Raw genomic sequence first — 18464 nt, 5'->3', positions numbered from 1 at the left:
ATTAACTCTTATTTTTCTGTTTACAAAATATCACAATTAAATATGCAATTAAAAATAGGCATCCCCTTTTCCCCCAAATCTACTATTAAAAGGCCAAAATTATATTTCATATTTAAATATTTACTGTAATAAAACTGTCTTTTAGAGAGCCGGTCGTGGTGGCGCACACCTTTAACCCCAGCACTCAGGAGACAGAGGCAGGTAGATCTCTGTAAGTTCCAGACCAGCCTGGTCTACAAGGTGAGTCCAGGACAGCCAAGGCTACACAGAGAAACCCTGTCTTGAAAACCCAAAACCAACCAACCAACCAAACAAAAAAGAACCCAAAACTGAACAACAACAATAACAACAACAACAACAAAAATCCTGTCTTTTAATCAATGCTGACCTATGTTATTAGAAAACTTGATCAGCACAATTAAACCAAACTGGAATGCATTTGTTTTAGGAAACACCATCATTAGACACTGGGATTCCAATCCCTTTGGCAGGATGGATGGTGTTTTAAACTTTGATGAGTTTGTTTTCTCAGGAAGATGTACCTAGAACTATTATAAAAAGAGACACACAGCAAAGGCAGAGGGAGCATGGGTCAGGAAGCCTTGTAATCCCTCAACTAACCTCTCTGAAATGACTCTTCTCTTATGTGGAACACTGGTCAGACTCGAGAGGAAATCCACCATGTCTGTACATTGCTGGACCAATAGCTGTGTAAACACTGACAATGTTTTGGCTTAAGAGATGCATTGTGGGAAAAATCTCGGACACCACCTGTCTGTTTTTCTCAGTAAAGAGTGGTGTGGAAGAGTGATTTTTATGTGTGGGTGCATGGTTTAAACAAGGCCACTCAGCCACAGTGAACATGGAGGTCTTGTATTATGAAAGTGAACCCTACACATGTGGGCAGCTGACAGCGATCTTGTCACGTTATGTCCAGCACAAGCCCACTATAGCCAGCATGGGCCTGAGCAGCCATCCCTTAAGGTGGAATTTCCTGCATTTGTTCCCTTATACTCTTTGCTTCCCTGTCTCCTTTCTGTTCTGTCTCACACCTTTATTTAGTGATTAAAGATTCTTCGGTTATGCACTTGTCTAGACTCAATCCCTGAAATCAAGACATATATAATCATTAAAATATATTAAACTGGTGTCTCACTTCTTTATAGTGTCTAAGGAAGCTAATCTACCAGGCAGGTCAATGAATTGTTTTTATTGTCTTCACTTAAAATAAAGATTTTATTTTTTGAAGAGTTCTTTAATATGTACTGCAGAGGAAGGAAATTAACAAGGACATTAAATAACTTGAAATTTCAATGGGATACTTGATACGCAACTTTGTGCTAGTTACTTTAAGTCAGTTCTCTGTTTTCCATGTCACCCACTATTTTACCTGCTTTTTTTACACACTTTTATTGTGTAATTCCCACACAGCTCCACAAGAGGGCTAAGCTGGTGGCATTTTGGTCATTTGCTCAAAGTTTTGCACCTGGAAGTGAGGAGTTGGCATGAAGCCCAGGAATTCTGGCTCTAGATATGCATGCCATCAAAATGCCACCTTCTTTTCAGAAACTTCATTTATTCATCTATAAAAGAGAAACAATATTATTGGCCTTACTGGGTTATTCTTGAAGATGAAATCCCCTCTATGGCTGGCTCTGGCAGCCGGCCCTCTCTTTTTTGTCAGCCATGACTTTTTTTTTTTTTTTTAAATATTTTTTAATTTAATTTAATTTTTTATTTAATTTTTTAATTTATGTGTGTTGGTGTGATGGTGTTAGATCTTGGAGTTACAGAAAGTTGTGAGCTGCCATGTGGGTGCTGGGAATTGAACCCGGGTCCTTTGGAAGAGCAGGCAGTGCTCTTAACCACTGAGCCATCTCTCCAGCCCCCTGATGAGGAGGGTGGGAGGAGACGAGAGAGAAGATCTCAGTGGTGTTGAATGGCAGGGACCTCAGACCTTAGAGAACTTAAGGAAGGGTAGAATTCTTCCTGGTGTCTTCTGCTTGGGTTATTATTCAGGGAATCTAACAGGTCACCATACAGAAGAGGGCTTTCTTGGTTAAGGCCTTAGAGTTTGCCTCACACAATCAAATTCTCACATGAAAAGACCTCCCTTCTATTTACAGTTTCTGCTCTGCAGCATTATCGTAGCATCCGGAAAGAGCTGAAGGACTACATTACAGCAGGAGTTTTATTAAGCACCAAATTTGCCTCTAGTAGTCCTCTTAAAAAAGGAATTTTTTTTTTCATTTAAATTTAGTTAGGGGCAGGAGCTCAGGTACAGCATGTGCACAGTGAGCACGCTCAAGCACTGAGCTTAATTTTCAGTATTACAAATGAGAACAATAAGAAATAAAATGATCCTTACTTACAAACACTCATTGTTGTGGTTAGGTCTGGTGATAATGCTAGGTTCGGATGCTAATTACTGGCTCCCAGGGTCTCGTTGCTGCCCAGATGAGCACATTCTTATATATGCCTGTCCTTGTTGTGTCTGCCTTGCCTAAGAAATTATTCCTGTTTGGCCAATAAAAAGGCCAATATAATACCTAGGCTGGGCCAGAGCAAGGTAGGTGTGGTGAAGCTTTGCTGTTTTGGGGAGAGAAAAGGATCATGGGAAGAAGAAGAATAGGTTTTGGAGGAGGAAGGAAGAAAGCCACCACTATGAGTTAGCATGGAGAGGAGACATGACAGGATCAGAGTGGATGAAGGAAAAGGGCCAAGAATAAGCAAGTGTTTGTGGGATTATGGGTAGGAGGTAGCCCAGGAAGCAATGACTAAAGCAGATGGCACGGGATAGAGGCTGAGAGATGAGGGGAGGTGGCTTAGGAGGTAATACCTGCCGTGCGCAGCAAAATAAGGCTATTCTAAAATCTATCAAGTGTCTGTGTATTTATTGATTGTGAGAGTGGGTAATAAAGCCATAATAATTATAACATAATAGTAATAAATGTGAAGCCATGCTTTTACAGTAACAGCAACAATTTATTATAAAAATCACCAATTTCTGTTCAATGTAGGTGTGCCTACTGATGGTGTTTGTTTGTTTGTTTCAGGGCCTATTTCTTTAGACATGCCTGTGCTGCGGGATGTGCCATTTTAGGAACTGAAACAGGATATTCTCATACAGTTAAAGAGAAGACTCGGTCAAGGCGTTTTGTCTTTTTATTTTTAAAGTGTCTGCTCCAATAGATTATTACTGTGGGTGAGCAAATGAGAAAAAGTGATTATGAAGCCTACATTATACCTTTCCAAAAATCTAAATCATTTATGCAAGATAATATAGTAACCATCACTCACAATTCAATACTCATTTGTAATACAATGTGGGCCATGGAACAAGCTTAGGAAGCCATATATAACATAAGGATATATTATAATAAATGATTATTCAAAGAGAGTATAGATTTGTAGTCAGTGGATCTGTTCTTTGGAATCAATTTAGAAATTTCATTTGAGTTATATCTCTTAGATTCTAAATCAGTTCTAGAGCCCAAATAGCAAAGTCCTTGGAAATAGTAATATATTTAAATACTCCACCTTTCAAAACTTATGTTACCCTCTTAAGAAGTCCACACATTTCGTCCTGACATCAAAAGTGCATCCATCGAGGTGGAAGTGACGCTCTGTAGTAAGGTCAGTCTGCTACTCACTTGTTTGATGGGATATTGAGTGGACAGGCACAGGGTTGGCAGTCTTCAGGGTTTCCTCGAGTAGGATCACCGTAGAAACCAGGGAGGCATTCATTGCAGTATGGGCCACCTGTGTGATCCTTACAGTTCTGTGTAAGAAGTGCACACCAGTTCATTGCTTTGGTCTCAAATACAACCATGCCACCAGAACTAGTTCTACAAGGCTATTAGTGTGTTCCCACTGGGGAGAGTAATTTCCCACATTAAACGTGCAAGTTTACAGCAGGAAAGTAGCATTGGAAGTTAATTTAATACGCATTTAACAGCTAGCTTACAACTTCACACTAGTGTCACTGTAACATAGATTTAAAAGATGACCAAAATTTATTAAGAAAAATTTCAATATAAAATTGTATTTCCTGTTTTTATTTTCATAAAGCAATGTGTGTGTATGTGTGTGTGTGTGTGTGTGTGTGTGTGTGTATGTGTGTGTGTGTGTACAGGCATAAAGCTCTAATGACACTTAAAATACTGGTTTAATGAGAACTAGCTCATTATGTTAATCTCTTCAGACTTGCTCTCTTAGGTCAGACAATAATTTAGAACTTGGTGGACTCTAATGGATTAGACAATGCATTCCCATATTACATCTGTGAGGAAACTACTTGGCCCATAACTGAATGTTAAAAGAGATAGTTTAAACATACAACAGCATATAATTACATATACGTTTATTATGTTACTTATAATTAAATACATAACAAAATATAATTACAATATGTAGTGACACATTACAAAACATGTAACTATTGTGTTTAGAAATGTAAAAAAGCAAAAACTACATGTCCTTGCATTTGTTTTGGGAAACATTTCTTCTACAAAAATAAGATAATTGTTCTTGACCTCTTCATATTAATTAGGTTACCCTCCTCGGGTTGGGTTGGATATGTTAAAGTCTGAGATTCAGGTGAATAATTCAGTGGCCAAGAGGTAGAACTTTCTCTGAGGCCTCCAGGAATTCCACATTGTTAGTCTCCATGGATAAAGTAAGGCTGTTTACTTCCTATCAAAATGCATGCATCCTTACTGAAGTATATTTCAGCTTAATAAGGATATACAATTAATAATTTTCCAACATACTGAAAAAAAGTTCATAGACCCAGGAGAATGCAGCCTTTATTTTATGATCAGTAGACAAATTCTGTGACAGAAATAGCTAAAATATAAATTAACCTTAAACTGGGTGTATCAAGTTATTAACCTCCATGACCACTGGAATAGACTGAGTTAATGAAATTCTGAATATTATTTATTTTGATGTTTTAAAATAAGAGTGACTTCAATTATATTTAGTAAATGGGCTCAACAGGAGCGTAGACATAAATAAGTGAGGCTACAAATCTGAGAACAACTTATTAAAATTCTTCGGAGACATCAGATTTGTTTGTTGAAAAAATATAAGATATAATTTATTAATCTACCTTTCAGCCTCCCATTTAATTCTATGAGGTAAAGGCGCTTGAAATTCATTAACTACAAATAAATAGGTATTTTAAAAAATGGAATATTTAAAAATGAGCTTTTCTTTATTTAAGATTCTTTCTTAATTTGTTTAGCAAACATTTTTTAAAAGAAAGCACACATGTTAGTCTTGCTGTTAACAGTTATTATGGAACACCTGAGACAATGGGTCCATTTGCAGAATATAGTTTTTCCTTTGATTGGTTCCTCCTGACATATCCTTTCATTTCCCAAGTTCACCTTAAATCACCTTTTTAAAAAAAAACCTAATAAATTGTTTATTCTTTGGAAAATTATTCACATATTTTCAAGTTGATGAATGATGAAAATTAGATCTATAAAATCTTTGGATTTTAAAACAGGATACTGAATACAGAGAAGCCAGGCCAAAATGAGAATTTCTTAAATCCAACTGAAAATCTTAGATAATTTGAAAGATAAAGGAATAAGTGTGTTCTTTATATTTTCTATTTTTACTTTTCATTAAATGGAGACAAGAGTAATCCTAAAACTCAACTACATTTGTAAATCAAAACTGAAACAGCATCAGGCAACCAACCCAATAGAAGTCAAAACTGGGAAGGATAAATGTTTCACTCTGATGAGCTGGGTGGTGCTTTCATATGAAGCATTCTATCTAAATGACTTTTAAATATTGCTTGCACGTCATATTTGTGGAAAACACTGAGACCCTTCGAGCCTCCCTAGGTGGCTTGAAAGACACCTTGGGTTTTCTCCAGTACACTCGAGTTAGGATGACTTGTCATACAGAGAAGAAGCCTGAATTCTGTTCTGAAGCCGGAAGTGTTCGTTTACAATCAGCTGTCAAAGATAAGACATCCTTTAAAAAACAAACCTCATGTCATGTGCACTAGAAGTGAAAAACTTCCCAGGAATAATAAGCAGGAGATAAAAAATTAAAAAAAAATATGTTGACTGAGCAGTAGGAGTTCCTTTCATGTACAATATTCTAATGTCGTTCTCCGTGTAGATTATATCAGAACTAATACATTCAAAATGGGGTCTCAGCTGTTATCAGCACCAGGACAGAGAGCTGGCACCTGACCATCCCCGGGTGAGCTTATGATGGCTCAGGAAACCCAGGAAGAAAAGGCTGAGGCTCAGCTACTAAGATGCCCATGGTGTCCCTAAGAGCCTCCTTTCGTTTGAAGGTTCACCTCTCTCTTCTTCCATCAAACGTCAAAAACCTGGTTGGCTTTGGCCACCCAATTCCCTCGCCATTCCTAGTCTCATCTCTCCGCTGAAAGAAAGTATTTCACTCTGGAACAATGTTTCCTCCTCTGCAAATTATCACATCATCAAATGGGCCAGCTTTAGGATTTGATTTACTTACTCCTAATAACCTCAACTTAGGTGTTATAACACCTTAGGGACACTACGAGATTGGTCTTGTGACATATTTATTTTTGTCCTTTCAGGGTAAATAAGGCAATTCATATTAGTTTAGAATTGGATGTATTCTAGTTCACGCTAATAAAGCGTTTAAAGGTAATTCAACATGTCCCCCGGAGTCATTTTAAAAGACTGTAGTACAATTAAAAAATGGAAATATCTCAGTATTGTTATTTGCAAAATTGTCACTTGAAAAAAAAAAAACCCTACTGATCCACAAATGAGTGTTATCATGCTTTGCCCGGATATGCAACTGAGCAGGATCGCATACAGGGGAAACAGAAAGGGCAACAATAAACTGAAATGCCAAACTGCGCTGGAACAAACAAAAGGCCTGGGTTTTCACTTTGGGTTTTCACCAGCATCGTTTAATTACAGGAGGAAGCCGAAAACGAGCAAGAGGGAGCCCACATAAGAATTAACAGACTACAGAATCTGCCTCAAGTTCTGTAGAGGGATGACGACACCATACTCTCCCAAATTGGTACTACTTCCAATTGTGTTTCCGTGAGACTAACGGCACGAGAGGTGTTGCTTCAAGCTTCGTGCCCTGTCAGACACTATAAAGCTAACTTACCCTCGAGTTCCCCCTGGCTGTCTGTTCAGAGGCATTCTCCCAGGCCTCGAGCTACTTAGCAGCACAGACAGCGCTCTGCCCTTTGCACAGTTTATTTTCTGGTTAAAAATTCAGAGCCAATTGCAGAAGAAAGAACAGTTCTGCTGAAGATGCATTATGTATGTTCAATATTTTAAAATCTGTGCACAACATTTTAACTGATCTCAATGCTCAAAAGTTCAAATAAATATATGTAATATGTCCATATTTTCAAAGTGAAAAAAAAAACCCTAAGGTATAAAAAAGTGATTTAATGGCTGTATTTTATGTTTTTCATGTAATAGGGATATAAATCATTTTATGTTTTAGAACAGTCCACTTTGGGTAGATTTACTGAAGAGAGAGAACACATATATTCATAGCAGATGTGTATGCTAGCCATTGTTACAGTTTATACTAATATATTTGATCCTAATTTAGTCATTAGACAAATGTGAAAAATCACTTCCTCACAGTTGCTAGGGAGATGACATATGAACGAACATTCTTAGCTTCTAACTCTGTTCTGGATAATGATGTTGCTTGACACATCACTTCTTGACCCACATGTTCAAGACTGCAAAGGTATCAATAGAGTTCCACGCTTTGGCGAGGGAAGTTCAGCCCTGTGAGTCAGCATCCTCAAGAGAGAAGCACTTACCAGACACTCTGCTGTGATGTCATCGCAGGACTCTGCATGACCAAAGCACTGACATGGCTCGCAGATACCAGCAAAAATAGTGCCATTAACTCTTCGGTGCCCAGGCCAACATGACTAGAAGAAAGATAAGGTTTCTGTCACTTTTTAGCATTAAAAAAAAAGAAAGAAAAAAAAAAGAAAAGAAAAAAAGAAAGCAATTCCCTCTTTCCTGGCAATAGAAAATAAGTCAGCTAGCAAACTCAGCAAATGTGCTTGTCAAAGCAGAGCCATTTCTTAAACATTACTACTAGTGCCATTCCTCCTGACACTACGGCTTCATACTGACCTTACTGTTATTGACAGGTATGAGGTAAGAGGAAGCATTAGCTTGGGGTCTCTTCTGAAATGGTAAAAATAAAGCACAGATATAAAGAACTGAAATGTGACAGTCTCAAAGTAAAATGGCATAGGCGAGAAAACAGAAGGAAAGGCACCAAGAAAAGCAGCAAGCGTGAAAGGAGCCATACAGAATCTGAGGCTAAAAGAGCCTATGGTGTCATCACAGACCAACTTTTTGGACATTCCAACTGTCCCTAATGCCACCGCTTACAGAAAAGCCTTTGGAATCCTTTGGAAGCCATACCTGCCTCCCCTCTTTCAGTTGACACCACACCCAGTGATCAGCACAAATTCAGAATTCTTATATTTCACCTTAAATTTCCTCCATCTCTTATGCTTTCTCGAATTTGTCATAGATTATGACACATTCAGCATAATATATTACCTTACTAGTTCATTTATGTTATTTGACTCTAAGGATGCTTATATTTACCACTGATTTTTTTTTAAAAAAGTGCAAACCAAAATTATTTGGAAAGAGAAAACCAACGACAGTGGGTTATTTGAAGCCAGTTTTTACCTTTGGGTTAGCACTGCACAGGTATCTACTGTCACCGTCATTATATTTCCTTTCTGCGTGGACTTCCACAGATGAGATGAAATATAAAAAAAAAATTGTGCAAATATTGCTGCCCTCTGGAAGTTTATGATGCCCTTGGGTTGCAATTGCATTTTGTGAGTTATTTACTATGTTTCTGGATGGTTAAATATACCATCATATGTCAAAAAAAGAGGCCCCTTTCTAGTTGGAAATGGGAACTAGAGAGAAACATTGAAGTAATAAACTACATGGACCCATACCGTGTAATGTAGGAAATGATCCCTTTGCCTCGGGATGTGAGGAGGTTTCCATTTGAACAACAATAACAAACATATGAGAAAGATATACTGATATTTCTTATCTGAGAAGAAAATAAAATCCATGCTCCTTGAATTTGAACAGTACAGAGACAATGGTTCTAATTTCTTGTCTCCTTCCAGTACATCTTTCTCCATTCCAATATAAGTGATTTGGTGGAGAAGTAATTTGTCAGAGAGGAATATTGTGGTAAGCCTACAATACTCACATGCAGGTAAAATGTAAGCGTGTTAATGGCACAAACAGAAGTGATTTACTGTTGTCAAAGCAGGTCCTCATGGTAATTTTTCTCTGGCATTAAAAATATATATATATATATATGTAAATATTTTTGAAATGTACTTGCACCATTCTTCTTTCTAAGACCATTCTAATATCTTATACTTTTCAATGGGTTTTAATGGAAAATAACTCCTATAGCTTCATACATTTGAGTACTTGGCCTTCATTTTGTGGAAATGTCTAGGACAGATTAGGAGGCGTGCTTTTGCTTGAGGAGGTGTGTAACTGGGGGCAGTGGTCTCTGATATTTCAACAGTCTACGATCTATTTACAGTGTGTCCTCTGTCTCCTGCTTGCAGATCAAGATGTGACCATGAACTTGCTTTTTCATCATGGCCTCTAACCCCATGAAGCTCTTAGCACAATGCGTTCTTCTGTAAGTTAGCCTGGTCATTGTATTTTTTCCCAGAAAAAAAAAAGCAACTGACACACCCTTTTCATAGCCATTGAATTTATATTAATAATCACAGAAAAATTAAAGTCATTATACCCATCTTTTTACTCATAAGCTAGTGCCAAAATTCATATCCACACCCATTCCCCCTCCAAAAATAATTGGAAAGGGAGAGCAGAGTATTAAAAAAGGAATATTATTTCTAGAGACCAGCTTATGCTTTAACAATATTATGTCTCTCGGGTTTTTTTAATTGAATAATTACTGTCCTTGTTTTATTGTCTCCAGGAAAAATTACCACACAAGACAAAACAGCAAAATCACCCTCACAATGCTGTGAGACTGTCTTGTTTTGTTTCCAGTAAAACCAAATGCCCTCTCTTCCTCGGCGATCTTTCACATTTCATTCCATTCTTTTTTTTTTTTTTAAAGATTTATTTATTTATTACATATACAGTGTTCTGCCGCATGTACACCTGTACATCAGAAGAGGGATACAGATCTCCTGATAGATGGTTGTGAACCACCATGTGGTTGCTGGGTATTAAACTCAGGACCTCAGGAAGAACAGACAGTGCTCTTAACCCCTGAGCCATTTCTCAATTGCTATCTCATTCCTAAGTATACTACTGGCAGTAAACATCAAACCCCCTACTCAGATCTAATCAAAGGAAAAGATATTCTCCACAGTTGAATGGAGAACAGGGACTGACTCGGATGTGAACCCTGGTGCCCTATATTTGACCACTTCCCCTTGGTGGGGAGGCCTGGTGGCACTCATAGAAAGACTAAGCAGGCTACTAAGATGAGACTTGATAGCCTATGAGCATATAGTGGGGGAGGAGGTCCCACTGGATCATTCCATTCTTATATCTACTCAAGCAAAATTGCTTTTGCTCTTGCCAAAAACGTCAAGGTGGACATATGAAATCTTAAGATGGCATTGGACATGGTATTTTCCCCATCACCACTGCCATGTGACCAGGTGATTCCTCTTAAGATGGCATTGGACATGGTATTTTCCCCATCGCCACTGCCATGTGACCAGGTGATTCCTCTTAAGATGGCATTGGACATGGTATTTTCCCCATCGCCACTGCCATGTGACCAGGTGATTCCTCTTAAGATGGCATTGGACATGGTATTTTCCCCATCGCCACTGCCATGTGACCAGGTGATTCCTCTCTCCCTCAATTCTTTTTCCCAATTCCATGCTATTGCATTTCCAAAATGTCCGTTCTTTTTCTTTACCGTTCTTCCCACTTGGATTCAATGTACTGTTATCAGAAGTCCTCTGCACATCACTCTTTTTCTTAGTCCTAATGCTATGCTCTTTCTCGAGTAACTTGTTTGATGACTCCTACATTACACAGCAAACCAGAGAGATGTGCTCATTCAAGGTCTGCTTCTAATTATACATTGACATGCATTTCACAGACTGTCCAAACAGTTTCATTTCTCAAACTGACTATTCTTCTCTTTCTACCAAGCAAACTACTCCTTTCCACGGCTTTTCCAGTTCAGCCACTGGCATCACATTGTGTTGTTTATCAAATCACTGCCTCTCATGATTTTTTTCCATGATAGTTAAATAAAATCTCGAATTCTGATTAGGCAAGTCCCAGACGCCTCAAGTCACACCCTAGGCTACTCTTCCCTCTGCTCTTAAGCTTTGGCCATATTACCACACTCAAAGCTTAATGTCATTCACCACTTCACCATCTCTTTTTGTTCTTCAACATTCAGAACATCGCCATCTCAGAAGACCTTTTCTGACTTAAAAAAAAAAAAGTAGATCTTCCAATTTTTATATGCCCACCCTCATACATCAATTCTCAGCTCATCTATTTCAGCTACTTAAGGTTGTGTTTATTTACTTTATGTACATGGGTGTTGGTTCTGCTTGTACATGTGTGCATCATGCATGTACCTTGTGCCTGAGGAAGCTAGGAGAGGATGCTGTATTCCATGGGATTGGAGCTATAGATGTTTGTGAGCCACCATATTTGTGCTGAGAACAGAACCAGGGTCATCTGGAACTACTGATCTTTCTTTTCACCTTCAACGATGTTTTCTTTTACCACATCTGTAGTACTTAGAACATTCTATTCAGATATGTCTAAGGCCTTGATTGTCTCATATATAACATGTTAGCTAAATGAACATAGAAATATATCTAGGGAGTAGTTTATATTAACACAATTTTATAGGAAAGAATGGATTCAGCCTAAAACTTTTATTATTTGTCCACTTCATTTTTATGTCCTCATCTACCAGAAAGAAAATTATAAAATATTAGGTTCAGAAGAAAAAAATTTAGAAACTAGCCATAGCAATTTTATATAATGTGAAACATGATGAGGAACAAAAGACAAAAACAAAAGTAGAAAAAAACATTCTGAAGTCTGTGTTCAACATGGACTAGAAATATGTGTGTGGTGAGTCATTGAGGCAAGAGGAATGCTTTTATTAATAGACACAAAGGGCATATGATCTATATTATTATAAGACTGATTACAATAATCCTATCAAGCTCTGTATAGGCCAAAATACTGTTGTAATACTAACTTGGGTTCTTTTTCATTTAAAAGGGTGCTACTCTTCATGCAAAATCCCCACAGGTATTTTGTTATTACAACAGTAGGAATTTAAATTTGATAGTTGCAAAAAAAAAAAAAAACCTTTGAAAATCATTCTGAATCAACATTGTGATCCCCCAAATAAAATAAAGTAGAATGACATAGTGATTGGGTCATTTGATGAGCTGTTGGCTGTGTAAACTGTTGACTTATCAAGCTAGACCTAAGACACGATGGTCTTTCTGGCTCACTGGGCTTTGAAGAGATCCCAGAATATAAACGATGGTAAAGCTGGGGTGACAGACCCCCATAGCTAAGCTCCATGGTCAAAGCAAGCAAAGCCAGTCAAGGTCAGAGATGGAGAGTATTTCCTCTCTGTGGAGAAGGAAGAAGACTTCATAAAGACTCCTAGGGTTAACAGAGTTTACATAAAGAAAAAGAGGAAGTCCAGAGTTTATAAAACTCATTGCCCCCGACTCAACTAAGTTCTTAAGCCATTTTAAATAATTATCAATTACTATACTAGAAGTAGTAGAAGCCTTTATTTTCCCTTCTGTGTTTCCTTTTCTTTCCGTGTCTGCACACTTCTTTCTTCCTCTCTACCATCACATCTTAGCTTCTCTATGGTGCTTCCCCAGAAGTCTCCCTCCATTTACCAGCTCAGCCCTTTGAGTGATTTATCACCATTACATTATGTACCACTTACTGCTCCCTTAATTACAGAGTGCTGTGATTCAATTTCCTAGTGGTATTTGTTCTGTCTATCTAAACAAATTACTAGATCTTTAAGGACAGAGATTGTGCTGTATACTTATTGATAATTTATACAGATGAATTCACAAAAATTTACTAAACATATAACTTAACAAAATATTTCTAAAGGAAAAAAGGAAAGAGGGCATATAATCGAACAAGCCCAATATTCAAGTGATTTTATATTCAATGGACATTTAGTATAAAAGTTGATGAGGAAAGCTGAGAATAAAGTGGAAATGTATTAAAAGCAAGGATAGATTGAGGGCATTTATTATTCCAACTGAAATAAGAGTTTAAAGCTTCAAAGGGAGCCAGCTGCCTGGCTTGAAATCAAAACTGGAAGACTTGTAATAAAGGAATGTCTTATCAAGTACAGCATGTGTTTTATATGTAAAATCAAATTTGAGTTGACATAACTAATTCATATCCATGATTATTTTTCTCTTATCTCTATAAATTTTGGAAAAGCAAGTACTTCAATGAATTACATTTAGTTTCATTTCTAGACAGGCAAATCTGTTACCCAGTTAAAAAGAAAACACATTAGTCACGAACACGTCTTTAAGCTCTGTGTAGCCTCTGGAAGCATGTATTACTTTAAAGCCCATGAGAACCAGCGAAGTTATGCCTGAGGTGTTTCTACAGATGGCATATGTAGTGTTGTGGAGTGGAGCACCTCAGAGCACTCAAATGATTCATTCAAAATACCATATTAATGACACTTAAGCTCTTATTTAGCTACAAGCCATTCCTACCACCCTGAAAATATCATACACATACACATGCAGATGTATATGTGCTCATGTGAGTGCACATGTGTACATGCACACATACATGTGTGCACACACACAGACACACACAAACACACATACACACACACAGAGAGAAAGAGAGAGAGAGAGAGAGAGAGAGAGAGAGAGACAGAGAGAGAGAGAGAGAGAGTGCTCAAGCAAATGAAATTTCAAACACACAGATTGATCTTTCAAAATTACTCTAAAAATATGTACTGTGCTATTAGGAAACATTGATATTTTTTAAATTACAAATCTAGAACGCGTTAAGGCAACAATAAAGATCTCAAACTTCAGGTTCTCAGTGGAAAAGAGTGTTCAGGATCAATTTGTTTCTCATACACACTCTGCTCTTGAACTTTTAAGAATTGGATGCTGCGGAGGGTTGGGTCTTGGATACTTGCTTCAGAAAGTAGTAGAAGAAAAAGGTGCTAGGATGTAAACATAGGAGAGAAAAGAAGAATGAAACAAGTGTCCGTTTCTTAATAGAAATAAAAGGAAAATAGCTTGAAATAGTTTGCTACTATCACCACAGCTGGCTAAAAAGGGAAGGAACATAGAAATTGTAATTACAGTAGGATGAAATATTTCAAAGAGCACTATGGTTTTGAAAATACATGGTTGACACTCTATTTAAAACCCATGGACTCTAGGTGGACATTTTAATTACTCCTTTAATCTAGCATGGATGCAGGAGAGGCTCTAAGGTTCTCTGCCTAATTGAGGAACTACAGGCAGCCTACAGCTGCTGTTGAGGAGCAATCATTCTTCTGTGGGTGCTAGCCACTCTGGGGGAGGCTGTCCATGCTAATGCAGATGGCCCACACCCATGCACATATGGGCGGGACCCATTGGACTCAGTAAAGTAATATCAATAAGCGAAAAGAAGACGCAGTGTAGAAAAGAGCTCATATCGGGGGACACAGTGATCTGGAGGAGATATTTCATTGAAAGCACCTGTGAAATTACTAAAGGATTAAAAAATGAAGCTAATTTTATTGAAGTAGTATACTGTCACTTGTCTGTGTAATTATGAATTGAAAAATTTCAAAACATCCATGTTTAGAGCATTTTATTGGCAGCACTACTGTGAGGGATCGGGTCCTACAAACTTACTTCACAAGAGCTGCCACTGTACCCTGGTGGACACTGGCAAACTTCCACAGCAGATGCCACACTTCTGTCAGTAGGATAGGGGACAGCAGATTCAAGCTTGACAGAGCTCAACCTGGGAAGAGAGGAATTAAATGGTAAGTAAGTAAAGAGATGCTGAGGTGCTTTGAATCTTTAAGAATGATGGTATGTGCATATCTATAATAATATAAATATGAATGAATTATATGCTGAAAAAGAATGCTTCTATAACTTGAAGCTCCTATCATTCATTATAACATTACTATTGGCTAAAAGTTGACTCTGCATTCATGGATTCAACCAGTGTAGACTTGGAAATATTTGAAAAGAACACCTGTATTTGTACTGAACATTTACAAACTTTAAAAAATAGCTGTTGTCATTATTTCCTAAATAATACTGCCTTACATCTATTTATATATCACTAGCCCTGTATTAGGCATTATATATAATATAGCAATAATTTAAATGGTTTGAATTTAAAGTATCCTACATGGGTTCACATAGAGTCTTGAACACTTGATTCCCTACTGGTGTTTTGGGGTGACTGAGGGGTCTTCTGGACATAGGCCTGAGGTGACAAATATAGAGCCACAAAGTTTATCACTGAAGGTTATAGTGCAACCCTATTTCTGCATCAAGCTCTTTCTTCTTTCCAACCCATTGAGACACAAGAAACTATACTGTATAAAAATGTCTTCAAAACATTCGTGTGTTTGAACACTTGGTTTCTAGGTGACAGCGCTGTTTTGAAAGACCATGGAACCTTTGGTTAGGGTTAACTGGCACAGAGCTACATGGTAGACTTTGAGGGCTGTAGTTCAACTGTGCCTCTGGTCAAGCTCCTTCGGCTTCTTTGTCTGGGAGATAGAAGAAGCTGCGTATTATGTTGCTGTCTCCATCAACCTCAACCAACACTCCTCCCTGCTATGATGAACTATATTCTCTGAACTATAAGCCAACATATGCCTCCCGTCTCTTTAGTTGTTACAGGCAGAGATGCCATCACAGTGATGAAGAAGCTATTTCATACAGTTTAAACTGTCACAATATAATCTAAACATGAATTTAGAACAATTTGAAAAAGCAAGGAAACAAAAATTATCCAAATGGTCAGTGAGGAAGTCAAATTACTCCACTTGAAGACTACATGGTACTTGCTGTAGTGTGCTTACTATATGGTACTTTATCCAGAAAATCTCAATGGCTGGAAATGGTATAGAAAATTAGCATTCAAAATTTAGGAGGTTTTTTTTTTTGTACACTACCAGTAACATTGCTGAGAAATAAATTAGAAAATTGGTCTTATTTAAAATATGTAATAAATTTAACCAAGGAAATAAGTTCTTCTATAATGCAAATTAGAACACCAGTGACACATTGAAGAGGAAACAAAGAATAGATCTAGAGTTCATGGATTGTAACAATATTACTAAAATGTCCATAACATTCTAAGCCTTATACATAAATATTCAATGCAATTATCATTAAAATATTACTGGCATTCTTTACAGAGATAAAAACAAAAGAAAATCAACAATTCTATAATTCATAAGGAAACAGAGTACTTTAACATGTACAGCAAAAGAGCAAATCTGGATACATCACAGTGGCTGATTTCCAAACATTCTGTGAAGCCATAGTGACTCCATGACCAAAACAATGAAAACAGAAAAACAGTCAATGGAATAAAAAAGAGAGCACAAAAACAATACTCCTCCAGCAAAATGAATTTTTCAAAAGGTGCCCCCAAACCATACATTAGAGCAGGAGAGCTATCCCTGCCCCTTGCTGGTTGCAGGACTGAATGAGGCAGCCAGGACCGTGCTGCACAGCTGGCCCTGGTGGTACGGGCATGGGAGAGTTAGCTGGCTGACCAATTTAGCTTCCATCCAGGCCCAGACCCAGGGCTTTGAGTTGGCCCAGCCCAACATCTATCTCATCTATGAACTGCTGGAGCATGTGAAAGGTCTGGTCCTGCAGATCCAAAGCTGCAGGATCTCCACGATACAGGGTAACAACATAACATCCAACAGTAGGCCCATTGAGCCTCTAGTATTGATAGCTTAGCAGAAGACAAAGGCCTTGAACCTGAACAATGACTCACTGCAATGAAGATATGCAAGAAAAGATGTGTAATCAAAAGAGTGTACTGTGGACACACTGCAGTTTTCACAATGACATGTTTTCTATGCTTCGTTTTTTGTTTTTTGTTTTTTTTTTTTTGCTTTATTTTTGTTTTTTCTTTTCTTTTCCTGGGGAAGTGGCAAGGGCAGAGGGTGGACATGAAGGGATGAGGAGATGAGTGGGATTGGGGATATGTGATATGAAATTCATAAAGAATCAATAAAAAGTTTAAATAATTAAATTAAAAAGGAAGAAATCAACACCTTCAACAGTGTAGAGAAAACTCTATTATCAATATGCAGTAAATTAACCCTGACTTCTATATCTCAGTATGCACACAACTAAACAGAAGCAAACAGCAAGAAACCAAAAATAACAATGACAAAAACAAAAAAAAAAACAAAAAAGAAAAACCAAGTCAAAATGAATCAAAATATGAATCTAGTGGGAGAAACTAAACATTGATATGGTTTACACAGCAAAATCCTGTCTCAAAAAATAAAAGGAACCCCCCCCAGAAAAATAGTAAGAGAATAGTCCACTGGAAAAAATAGGGAAATGATAAGATCATCAAACAAAAATCCTAGTATCACATAGGGGATAGCTCTATGTAAGCTATTTGTGCGAACAGGCCCCGAGTTCCTCAAACAGTACAGACTATTGTTAATATCCATGATTGCCCACCAAAGTTAGAACATAAAATGGTATTACTAAAATATCATTTATGTGAAGCCTTCATTAAAACAACAACAACACCCCATATTACTAAAAACACCACACACGTGGATTGTAGGATACTGAAAAATCAGGTTGGATCTCAACTGGAATTTCCATCTTCTGGCTAGCTTTCCCGGCACTGAATGTTACAATTCAAGTTGTTTGAAGGGGGAAAAAGCATCAGTTGTTCTAGTTTTGGACTTCTTGAGAAACAGTAAATTAACCCTGACCTCTATATGCACACAACTAAACAGAAGCAAACAGCATAATAGTGACGTGATTGTTGTGGGGGTAACCAGTAACCTAGTACATTCCGATTGAATTCTGGCCAAAAGATCATGGCTGGGAGATCATGCATGCTGGGATCGAACTTATTACTGCTATTTTGCTAAATGGCCATGGTGTCAGTCAGCCATCTACTGTTTATATTCACAGATTAGTGTTTTTCTCAACTTTCATAAAGACGTTTCTTTTTTTACAGTGGGCATTGGTTAATGTAGAGACTCAAACCCGATAAAAAGTGATGAGAATAAGTAACAGCGCATATTCCTAAATAGGTCGGCACTCTCTCCCGGGCTCAGGGAACATTGTGGAAGAGAGGGCAGAAAGAATGTGCCAGCCAAAG

At 37.6% G+C, this 18464-nt stretch overlaps 1 protein-coding gene across 1 annotated transcript in view; it reads right to left on the bottom strand.

Annotated features, from left to right (window-relative positions):
* LAMA2 (laminin subunit alpha 2) overlaps positions 1–18464 on the bottom strand; it is a 588770-nt gene that overhangs the window by 235072 nt on the left and 335234 nt on the right. Inside the window, exons 15-17 of the mRNA XM_084776810.1 lie at positions 14978–15089; positions 7823–7936; positions 3654–3781 (exon numbers count right to left, since the gene is read on the bottom strand). Coding sequence (XP_084632936.1) covers positions 3654–3781; positions 7823–7936; positions 14978–15089 — 354 coding nt within the window. The remainder of the gene's footprint in view (positions 1–3653; positions 3782–7822; positions 7937–14977; positions 15090–18464) is intronic.

This window comes from Acomys minous (genome assembly GCF_964271855.1).
Source record: "Acomys minous genome assembly, chromosome: 3".
Taxonomy (NCBI): Eukaryota; Metazoa; Chordata; class Mammalia; order Rodentia; family Muridae; genus Acomys; species Acomys minous.
The sequence above is the reverse complement of the archived record's forward strand: the minus strand, read 5'-3'. Positions and strand labels throughout refer to the sequence as shown.